At 33.4% G+C, this 12,604-nt stretch overlaps 1 protein-coding gene across 1 annotated transcript; it reads left to right on the top strand.

The window, feature by feature from the left end:
* The first annotated feature begins 3,647 nt into the window (after positions 1-3,647).
* On the top strand, positions 3,648-4,811 carry LOC149145307 (aspartyl protease family protein 2-like). The gene has a single exon (XM_089452405.1). The coding sequence runs from the start codon at positions 3,648-3,650 to the stop codon at positions 4,809-4,811; it is 1,164 nt and encodes a 387-aa protein (XP_089308531.1).
* The last annotated feature ends 7,793 nt before the right edge of the window (positions 4,812-12,604 follow it).

The raw sequence follows: 12,604 nt of genomic DNA, 5'->3' as shown, positions 1-12,604 counted from the left end.
TTACCCAGTGATGGAGCCTTCACAGGTCCAAACACATCACTGTGCACAAGCTCTAATATCTGTTTCACCCTCTTATTTCTAAAGGGGAAACTCACCCGATTCTGCTTCCCATATACACAATTTTCACAGATATGAAAATCCAAAGAGTTTTTACTCATACCTTCTACCATTTCTTTACCATGAAGTACTCATAGGCTCTTCTCTCCAATATGTCTAAGCCTTTGATGCCACAGCATGGTCCTCTCTCTAGAGACGACTAGATTTTCTGCTCCACTTTCAGGAACCACAAAACTGTTGCACCCATCAACAATAGTGTTGCCTTGCAGCTTGTACAGAGTTCTAGTCTGAACTTCCCGCATCAATACTAGTGCTCCCGAACCTTCTTGCAGGTATCCTTCTTGAACACTATTTTTACACCTGCATCATCCAACTTTCTTACAGAAATCAAATTTCTAGCCAATGCAGGAATATGTAGAAGACCTGGAAGTGTTTTGACCTTTCCACCTTGCCACTTCAACTTTACTTTTCCGCGAACAATGATTCTAGCCTTCCTATCATCCCCCAAGAAGAAATCACCACCATCATATTTCTCACACTCACAAAACCACTCTCTATGGGGAGTGAAGTGAAAGGATGCACTTGAGTCAATCAACCATGCCTCATGATCTACATTTGTACTTGAAGAAGCCAAGTACACATCCCCACCTTCATCTGAGGTGGTTTTCGCCTCTATAGAAGGAGTATCATCAAATCTTTTTCCTTTGTCAGGAGATTTAGATTTACAGTCCCTTTTGTAGTGCCCTTCCTTTCCACATTTCTAGCACACCACCTTCACAGGTTTTACTGGAGATTTAGATCTCCCTTTAGATTTAGATCTCCCACTTGATGACTTATTTTTGTTTCTGTTCTGGGTCCGCCCTCGTACAGACAAGGCATCACCATTTTGGCTCTCCATATTTTTCCGTCTCATCTCCTCCATCAGCAAGGATGAGACTATTTCATCAAAATTCAAGGCAGTTGCATTGCTACCTATTGCAATAACCAGACTATCCCATGACTCTGGTAGAGAAAACAACAACTGATGCACTTATCTTCATCTAAAATTTTAATATCAATAGATGCTAACTGACTTACCACAGTATTAAATGCATTCAGATGCTCTGTCATTGAGTCTCCATCTTTCATCCTCATGTTATACAACTTTTTCCGCAGGAACAACTTATTCACCAGAGACTTAGATTGGTGCAAAGTCCCTAACTTGTCCCACAAAGCCTTTGTCGTAGCTTCCCCTGATACATTCAGCAATACTAAATCTGAGACACACAATCGTATTGTGCTCTTTGCCTTCTGATCCAACTTCTTCCATTCTTCATTGGTTACTCCCATTGGTTTAGTACCTCGATCTACCATGATCCACTAATCTTTATCCACCAACAGATTATCCATCTTGAGTTTCCACAACTCAAAACTCTAACCATTACATTTCTCGATCTTTATCTTTCCACCGCTCGCCATCTTCTTTCACCACCAAAATCGATCTCGCAGATCTCCCACTGAACAGGGTCTACCACAGGCCCGAGCGAAAGCCCTCAGCAACAAAGGCACCCCCTTGAAGCCAAAAATACCTCTGATACCAAATGTAGGTTTTAACCCTGTACAGAAATTACCTGCATATGAATTCTAAAACATAGAAATTAAACAATGCGAGATCATAGCACATAAAACCCATATACATAGAGATTTTCCCCTAGATCCCAAAACCGGGACTACCAGCTTGATTTTTCAAAATGTTCCTTTCAATGTTATAATACATATTTATACATGCCAAAGCATCCAATACCATGGACCGAAAACCATCACATCCAATACCATGGACCGAAAAACCATCGCGTCAAAAAAAACATGTGCAAAAATCAGGTACAAAACCATAGGTGGGTCCGCCCAACTTAACATAGGGTCCAAAATCAAAATTTTCTGGGGCACTACCCCGGACCCCATAAAGTGGGGTTACGGGTACCCCTCAAACCCCCTATTAACTACATGTAAAGAATATAACATAACCCAACAAAACTCAATATGAAAATATGTCTTTATAAATTTCGAAGTGATATAACATATTACTAAATATATATTTAGTGTTTAATAATAAGTTCTTCAACTGAATATGAAAGTATGTTTTTATAAATGTGGAAGTGATATAACATATTACTAAATATAAACTTAGTAGAATACTCATTTTACATCTTTTATGACTTGTTGAAGTTAGCTTTCATGGCCATACATTTGCACACATGTTCTTACAATTTCCATTGTTAAAGACATTTAAAGTCATTGAAACTATAATGATTCTAAACTTGTTTAAAAGGCTTTCCACATAGTTGACATTTAGTAACAAAAACGTATGTCCAAAAAAATGTTGTAATTTGACCAGTTATCTTCAATAGAAACTTATTATACACTTTTTTCCCTTAGAACATCCTTTACATGGAAACTAAGGCTCTAATAAAATATATATTGTGGTACCTAAAAGATATTTACAAGAAAGAAAAATGGCATATTATCACAATAGGGTTTTACATTATTCTGGTAGCTAAAACATATTTACAATAAAAAGAAAAAATGATATATTATCAAAATAGGGTTTGACATTTTTTAATAATTTGAACCTATGATTAAAACCTTATCCTCTAATTAAAACCTTATCAACTTGAAAATTGAATATTAAAATTTAGATATTAAAATTAGAATCTCTTTTATACATTTGATAAAAGAATATCAATCTCTAATTGATATTCCAAATATAAAATATTTTAATATTTATTAGGTAGATATTTTTGGAGTTTGTCTATAATGAGATTTTTTGATCCGGAGGAAGAAATTGAGGTCTTGATTTCTTGCAGTTAAAATGGTTTTTTAACTGCATATTTGGATTCAGCACCCTGAAAAACCCCTCGGACGCTTTCATTGTGCAGAAACTAGCTATCAAACTTGCGATTCCAATAAATTCCTGCCGGATTTCGACTGGAAAAATCCACCGGAAAAACTTTCAAAAAATCGCGTTATAGACAAATTTTATAAACAAAACTTTTTTAACCCGAATGCACAGTTAAATTTAGCAATATCTAAACACATTCTCCATTTGTATTTTTTTTTTAATATAGATTTAGATTATCCTAACGAAGCAAATAAAATATTTTAACACTATCATCCAATTAACCTTTTAAATCAATCAATTATAGCTGTTCAAATGATTGATATCCTGCATTGGCTCAGACCGAGGATAGTGGAATCCAATGCCTACTTTTTGGCGGACAAGAAGCATATAGCCATAGACCAGTCACCATCAGCTTTACTTTAAAGTTAATCTTCACCTTCACTTCATTTGGCCAATTGGCGTCATCGCCGTTACACACATTATCTGAGTATTTATCCTCTGTAATTTCCAACGTGCCTATTAATATTGAACACTCACAATGCCCACTTCAATCCCATTCTTCCCCCGTTGCATTTCCCTAAGAATTCGCACCATGATGGCCTCCCAGCTAAAGCTGATGTTCTTGATTATCCTCCCACTGCAACTCTCTGCAACATTGTCTCAAGAGAATAAGCATGAAATGAATGGAGTCTCCATGACACTCCACATGAAGATGAGGATGAAGAGCGGGTCTATAAAGAAGATCACAGTGGAGGAGCCTCTCTACTATCCCAGCGACTCGATCGAGTATTATATCAAATTATCGGTGGGTACTCCTGCACAGGATGTATTGCTCCTAATGGACACGGGCAGTGATGTTGTTTGGGTAGCCTGCACCCCAAGTTATACATGTAACAACTGCAAAGGATACAGAACGGTTTTTCTTCCAAGAAAGTCATCCTCTCATGTGCCTGTGAAGTGCGCAGATCCCAAGTGCAGAGATCTGTGCGAGAATGAGGGCTGCGTCGAAAGCTTCCAGAAGTGCTCGCGGATTTGTCCACATTTTAACCTTACCTATGGCACGGGAAACGCGACGGGGCGTCTACTGAGTGACACCTTGACTTTGCCACTGGAAGACGGAGGAAGCCGAGAAATAAAGCGGTTCGCAATTGGATGTTCAGTGGTTTCGTTCGGGGTTGCTGGTATTGCAGGATTTGCTAGAGGAGGACTGTCTATGCCTTCCCAGCTTGCTCCTCTTATTGGTGATAAATTTGCGTATTGCCTTGACTATCGAAGCAACAGCAGCAAAATAGTGCTGGGTAACAAGGCGGTTCCCAGGGATCTCCCTTTGACTTACACTCCCCTTCTCTTTAACCCAGTAGACCCTTTGTTTTTCTCTTCCTATTACCTTGACCTCCAAGCAGTGAGCATTGGTGGAAAGCGCTTGACACTGCCCTCCAATTTGTTGTCATTTGACAGCCAAGGCAATGGTGGAACCATAATAGATTCAGGCTCCGATAACACTGTCTTTCACGAACCAATCTATAACCAGACTCTAGATGCATTTGCTTCTCAGATTGGATATCCAAGATCTCCTATAGATGAAGCCGATAGTGACTTGGTATTGTGTTACAATGTGTCTGGTTTAAAGAATATTCGGTGGCCTAAATTTGTATTCCATTTCAAGGGTGGCTCAGACATGGTACTTCCTGAAGAGAATAGTTTCAAGGCTGTCAGTTCTGGTGCAGTCTGCCTGGCAGTGGATTATGGTGGCAGTGCTGCTAATGGACCCGCTGTCATCATAGGAAACATTCAGCAGAACAATTTCTATATATTGTATGATAAAGAGAAGAATCGTTTGGGCTTCATCAAGCGGCCCTGCAAAACATTTGGCTGAGTCATTGATGGGACGCTCTACATATTTTCCATAGTCTATTATCTACTTTTGAACCATATGTTTTTCGTGCTGTACTGGGCAAGCAGCCTGCATGCAGTCTACAGGCTAAATAAATACTACTGTTGGATGTCATCCTGTGTGTACTCTACAAACTAAATAAATATTACTTTTGGATATTTCAGGGCATCATGTCAGGAATGCTTGTCATATATATATGATAGTTAGCTTGATTCTATGTTGGGTCAGGTTTTGTGTTTCGGTAGAAAATGGATTTGCTTATTTATAAAATTTTGTAATCAGGATTGTGTAACATAGGTTGGAACACATTCTTAGGGTTTGAACCATTCATTTTATTCTCAGTGTGGGACCCATGCTTAGATTTGAACTAATCAGGTGTAGATTGCACATGTACTTAATCGAGATTAAGGGATTGTGTTAAATAGTTGAAATGTTTTATCGTTATATCGTCAAAACGGGTGCGGGGTTATTGTTTTCAATAGGTTAGGTTATACTATTCTAAAACGTGTTGAGGCTACATTTAAAATATTTATTTATTGATGAAATTGTTTCTCCATCTAATATATGGATTGGTTTTTATTAGAAAATTCAAGGTGAGGGAGGGTATAGAATAAATGGTCATAATGCATTATGTTAAAGTGTTTTATGGTGAAAAGGTCATAGCTTTTAAATTTAATGCGCAAAAATCGAACTATGTTAAGGGTTAGTGTGATTTAGGCTAGGTGTGATCTTTATGATTTGGATAGCTTAGACGTTTCTGGATCGTGATTACTCAAGCTACAGGGTAGACTTACCAATCATCTAGAGACTCACATTAAGTAACAAAGAAAAACAAAAAATGATTCTAAAGAATAAAGACATAGAAGCAAATATCTCAATCTCTCTAGTCAATACTATAGATTCATTGATATTATATTCATTTATTTATCATGATATTAGACAATTTGAAAGAATTATATTAAAAAAAAAATCAATAATAAAAATCTTAAAAAGTTACAAGTTGAAATAAAAAAACTAAAAAAAACATAGAATATAGCTATATATTATAATCATGATTAACGCCTACTAAGATAAATATGATTTATCAACCTTTAAGTAGGTAAAAGATTATTGGAAACTCTTTAGTATTTTTTTCCTACGATTAAAAAAGCATCAAGAGAAGCATTCCAAAATCACTAGTTTGATTGAACTAAAAGGACAAGAAGGTTGGTACAACTAGAAATATTTTGAAAATTAGATCAAATGTGATTATAAGATAGACAATCAAGAGAAAGTGCTTTCCATCTTCAATTCCATTAGTCTCACGAGAGTAAAAAACTCTTTCATCCGATGTCATTTTGGGAATCAGCCAACGCCCAATTTCGTTATGATAATTTTTTCTTACTATAATGTTAATTTCTTGTTAACATTAATGAATTCATAGAGATTTTTTTGATTTTTGACATTGGGGTTGATCACACTTTTATAATATTTTAGTTTCCTTCTTCCCTTTAACTCTTTAGCATCCTTTAGCGTCTCCTTAAGTTTTGAAGTAATAATATTTTTAATATTATTCTTAATCCACAAAATGTTCCCTTTTTTTAGCCCCCAATGGTATAGCCAAGGCTAGAAATTCTTATCCAGACTAGGCATTCTTATACCATCTTTTCTTAAGCTAAATATGATGATTTTGGCTAGAGTTAGAAGCAATTTTAGGAAACCTCTTTGCTTCTCTGTTGTTTAATTTAATTTTATACATAAGATACCTAATCATACCCATGATTTCAATGGGGGGAAGGTTTTGTTGTATAATGAAGACAAAACATGGAGTATTTCCTCTAAGCTTGACATTGTAGGTTACAATTGTTTTTATATTTGTTCTATATTCCTTAATGAGTCTTTGGAGGTATTGCAATCGAAAGCCTCATATCCATATAAAATAACAGGATCGATGGGAATAGAAAATATGATTTTCTTTTTATCCCATATCAAAATATCTACCAATTTACAATTGTTTTTAATCCTATAGTATTTTTTTCTCCTTTTCTCAATTCTATATTTCCAATTGAGCATGTGATGGATATTTGTTCCATGATATTTGTATGAAGGAATTTCCTCCAAGTAATTTTTTTAAGATATGATAGTATCATACATAATTGCTTTGGATTTAATTTTCATGAATTAGCTTTGTAAATATTAATGTTAGGTAAATTTTAATTGGATATAGATTCAAAGTTGACTAGGTTGACAATAGTGGTGTTGGGCCCATGGTTTTTTTGGTTATGCTTTCTAAGTTGCTCACATAATTCATATGATGGAGCCTTTAAAATGATAAGAAGACTTCATTGTAATGTAATCTAAGGGATGTGAGTAGTGAATGCTCACTGGGCCATGCTTGGCTACGATTTTGGCCAAGGGATCTAATGAAATTTTGTTAGCCACGGATTTTCGTTGGAATTAGGATTTTCCTAGGATAAAAAATTGTGTTAATGTTTGCATGTTGATAAAGTTATTGGTTTTAAGTTTTTCCTATCATTAAATCTCCATAATTTTTTTATATATATCCACAGACACAGCTAGCTAAACGTCCACATCGATAATCAAGATTTGAAGGATCAAAGGCTCAAGGGAATCTTCTAACAGGCTCAAGCCACTTGTGTTCAGTTGTGTGTTATCAAGGGCATCTCAGGCGGCACTATATGTTGTGATTGAAAGGTAGTAGAGTGAGAAGGATCCTTCAACCTCTTAAAAGCTCCAAAAAAACATGTGAAAATGACTAAGATTGGCATAGGAGAAGGTAGTTGGCTTGTGTGAGGAGGATCGTGAAGTGGTTGCATGCTATAGTGTAAGAGAGTCTTGGAAGAAAGTGTCTCCTCTGAGCCAAAGAATGGAATTGTCATCATCCCACCTAAAGACAAAAATGTGTGGGTTAATGTAAAGAATAGCTGAAGAAAATGGGTCAGTGTGTGAACGTAAGAGGATGTGCTAATATTACAACAACAACAACAAAAAGAAAAATATTATAATGGAGTCAAAGGTTTGTTTCATGTAAATGTGCATATTGTTGTAAGACCTGTTAAGGAATACATACCCTTGGGTAATTGGGAGTAAAGCCTAGGTTAAATGTAGGTGATAGGGGGAATTAAAGGTTAACATATACCCTAGCTAAAAAATTTGAAGGGGATAAGGCCCAAAGTAAGTGGGGCTGACTCACTTTGCAAGTTTCATTAGAATTAATTAACGAAACCCCAAGTCAAGGTTTAGTTGGGGTATGTTACATAAGCATGACTTAAGAATAGAGTCAAAGTTAACCATATTAACAATAGTTGTTTTGGGCCCATGGCTTTTGGTTTCCAATGATAATTTTGCCATGGAATTCGTCTGATGGAGTCTTTAAACGGATTGAAAGACTTCATTGAAATGTAGGCCATGGGATCTTAGAAGTGACGACTCACTTGGGTGGCCTCGAACAATGGATCTAATGGAATTCTGTTATGCTGAATTTTTTCATAGATAAAAATTGGATTAATAAGAGTGTGAATTTTTTCATAGTTGTTCATATTTGTAGAAGATTTCTGTATGAAACTATGTATTGGATCTTTAATCATGTCTAATTTTTGGGTGAACACTCCACCCATCGTCAGGTACCAAAGATTACTCTCTGGTCCCTGATGTTTGGTGGAATGTCCACCTGAAACATAGGAAATGGCTAACCAATATATAGTTCCATCTAAGAATATTATGTCAACTATGTTAATGTTGGAATATGTATTGTTCTTGGTTTTAAGTTTATCCTGTTAGTAAATCTATGTAATTTTTTTATATCTCTCCATTTAAAATTTCTAACAATTAAGTCAATGCATAGTTCCATCGGTAAATCTTCTACGAACCATGTTAATGTTTGCATATTGATAATGTTCTTGGTTTTAAGTTTTTCCTCTTAATAAATATATGTAATTTTGTATATCTCTCCATTTAAAATTTCTAACAATTAAGTTATATCCATTTTGGAGTAGAAATATTTTAGGATTCTTAGTTTTTTCCAATATTGTAATGACTCCTTGCCAAAAGAATAATACAGTCAACATAAAGGTGAAGAGTTATTATTAGACTCTATGTGTTGGGGGAACTACATCTACCAAACATGATTCTAGCTTATAAATCTATATGCCAAAAGGGTCTACACTATTCTAACTTATCATTCATATGCCAAAAGGGTATGAAATAAGGGACATCATTACTTAAGTTTGATATTACATTTAATTTCCCTCAACCAACTATTAATGGTCCTAAACTTGATAATAAAGTTATAATAACTAATAATATTAGCAATAATATTATAATAGTGAAAATATGAGGAAACTGTTGTAATACCTTGTTAAATAAAAGAGGACATTAAGAAATAGTAATAATGAAATATAGTGTTAGCTCCTTAAAGAAAATAATAAAGATAATAAATAGATTTAATTCAATTTATTATACTGTAATTTCCTTTCTCTATTAATAAAGGTACCAACAAAATATGTCAAAAAATTCTATATATATATATATATATATATATATATATATCTTATTGGCCTAGAAGCACATTCTTTAGTTTGGTATGAGGAAGAAGTGTAATTCCTTCTGTATAAGTATATATATTTGGTTAGTTTTAATTATAAATATTATAAAACATCAATAACTCTCACTTTGCTTGCTCGGTTAGTTATTGGGTAAATTAGTATGAGGGAGATGTGTACATGAGGGCTTGACTTAATGAACCTCTAACATATCATGTGTGTTCATGACATACTAAAAATTACCCTTAATTTGACTACATATTGGAAAATACCTCTAAAAATTACATTATTTAACCCCCTACCAATAGGAATGCAATATACCTTCCCAATTTTAAAAACACTAGTTTCACTAAATATTGTAGGTACCCATTTTTTTATTAAAATTTTTGATACCCATTTATATTTTTTCATTACATTTGAGTTCCATTTTTTATATATGCCAATATAAAAACCCTTTAGCTCCATTATATTCTCAATATATTATGTCATTTTTTCCTCCATATATATCCCACAATATAAACCCACCTTGTATGGTATTTCTCCCCTAGTATTGCTCCCCGATTTGTGTAATTCCTTTTGTGCTCAACCTCAAGTTGGCACATGCCATTTTAAGATAAAAATAAAGTATTATCTATAAAAAAGAATTAATATAATATAATAAAAAACAAAAACGAATGTACACATTTGATTATTTTTAATTAAAAATGTTATAAAGTATTGCACACTCAATATGTTGGCTTATATTGGCTTGGTTATTTTTTATATTATAATGAATTAAGAAGATATGGTAAAAATATTTCACTCTTTGTCTCAACATAAATGAAATATTTTGATGAAGTATCATAATTTTATACAAATTTAAAGTGTGTGTGTGTGTGTGTCTATATATATATATATATATATATATATATATATATATATATTCTGATTGCTTGGAAAATGTGTAATTCTTTATATTTAAAATATATTTGAATAAAATATTTAAAAAAAAATATTTGATTGTCAATATTAACTAATTTATCTCAATGCCCACAGGGCTTTGGATTGAAGGTGAATGGGTGCACTGTTAAGGCATTCCTTGCGATAGGTCACCAGTTCAAATCCCCCATGGGTGCTTAGGTAGTATTTAAAAAAAAAAAAAAGGAAACTTATTTATTTCAATATCAATTTCCTAAAAATAAATAAATAAATAAATAAAAATAAAAAATAAATAAAAATAAAATATAAAATATAAAAAATAAAATTCAAAAAAAATATGAACTACTTCCTTATAATAAGTTTAAGAGGAAAAATGTAAAATAATAATAATAAATTTCAATACTTATTATAAATAAAATATTTCAATGTCCCTAATAAATAGATTATAAATAATATTTTATTGACAATAATGATTATAAATACAATATTTCAATTTCCATATTAAATAAAATATAACAATAAAAAAAAATAGTCTAAAATATTTCAAATAATTGAACTATTCGATATATATATATATATATATAATATTTCAATTTCCATATTAAATAAAATATAACAATAAAAAAAATTAGTCTAAAATATTTCAAATAATTGAACTATTCGAGATAGATAGATATATATATTGCTGGAGTCGCCATCTCCTCTTCATTATATATTGCTGCAATAAAGTTTTTGTCCAAGGCGTGACAGTTCGATTCAGCCATGAGCTTGGCTAAACCTTGGCCCTTGATTAACTTAGTAGGTTTGATTTCTATATCTTACTCTAAAATAGTAGCAATCAACCTTCCCCTCTTTCCATCAGGCCCATCCTGAGTTAGGATGTCTTTGACTACTAAATTTGGAATGTAGGCTACTATATGAGAATATAAGATGTATACCCTAAAGTCCTTAATGGCTTTGACTAAAGCCAATGCTTGTTTTTCCATTATATTGTATTTCAAGGGGGCATCTATCAAGGCTTTGCTAAAGAAAGAAATGGGTTGTTCATATCGCTCGTCATTTTTCTGCAATAGAACTACAACTATTGTGTGCTCAGAAGGAAAGGAAAACAAGATGAAATCTCTGTCAAATTTAGGACTGATTAACACAAGTGTTTTAGTTAAGGCTAGTTTCATGTCTTCAAAGGATTTTTTAGCCTCAACAGTCCATTTTATGGTGGAATCCTTTTTCAGCATATTTTTTAGTGATCTAATTAATTCTGCCAGATTAGATATAAATATTCTAAGAAAATTATTTTTTCTAAAAAAGCTTGTAACTCTCTAATGTTCCTAGGGTGCTTTATTTGCAAGATGGCTTCTATTCTCGCAGGGTCTATTCTTATACCATCTTTTGAAATTATGTGAACTAACAACTTTCCTTCTTCTAACTGAAACAAAGATTTTTTGGGGTTCAAGGGGATTCCAAATTTCCTACATTTAATAAAAACGTGTCTTAGATGATCCAAATGTTGATTGTCAGATTTTGAAAATACAATAATATCATCTAGATATATCACAAGGAAATCATGAATTTCTTTTGCAAAGGCTATATCCATAGCCCTCTGGAAAGTGGCTCCTGCATTCATTACCCCAAAAGGCATTTTCACATACATAAATGTGCCCCAAGGAGTAGTAAAGGGAGTTTTGGGTTGGTCCTCTAGATGAACCAAGATTTTATTATAACCAGAGAACCCATCCAACAATGAGATTCTATTTGATCCAACTATTCTCTGTAAAATATGGTCCATTTTGGGGAGAGGCTAATTGTCTTTTAGTGATACTTTGTTGAGGTTTTTGAGGTCCAAACAGAGTCTGATGTCATCAGTTTTCTTTCTAGCTAGCACCAAGTTTGAGACCCAATCAAAAAATCTGATTGGTGCAATTATTTTGGCATCATACATTCTCTTAATTTCTTTTTAAATTGAAGGTAATAAGACAGGATTAATCCTTCTAAGTTTTTGTCTAAAATGCTTTTGATTTTCTTTAATAGGAATTGTGTGTTGGATGATGTTGGTGTCATAGGATTTGAGTTCCTCATAACTCCAAGCAAAGACATCTTGAAACTCTTTCAACAACTCAATGTATTTCACTTTTTTAGTTGGGGGTAATGATTTTGAAAGTTTGACCAATTTAGGATTTTCACCGATGCCTATATTACATTCCTCTATAACAAACTTCAAAGGTTCCATTTTAGGTTTCGTAGGAAAATAATTTGAATCAAATAAATCTTTGAGGGGGGTTAACCCTTAAGTAAGAAATTATCTTTGAGATTAATTAC

Source organism: Pinus tabuliformis, chromosome X (assembly GCF_031772625.1).
Source record: "Pinus tabuliformis cultivar Carrire ecotype Pingquan chromosome X, CPIR1, whole genome shotgun sequence".
Taxonomy (NCBI): Eukaryota; Viridiplantae; Streptophyta; class Pinopsida; order Pinales; family Pinaceae; genus Pinus; species Pinus tabuliformis.
This window is presented reverse-complemented; position numbering and strand designations above follow the sequence as displayed.

Coding starts and splice junctions, on each gene's coding strand:
- LOC149145307 (XM_089452405.1), top strand. CDS start 3,648: ATGAGGATGAAGAGCGGGTCTATAAAGAAGATCACAGTGGAGGAGCCT.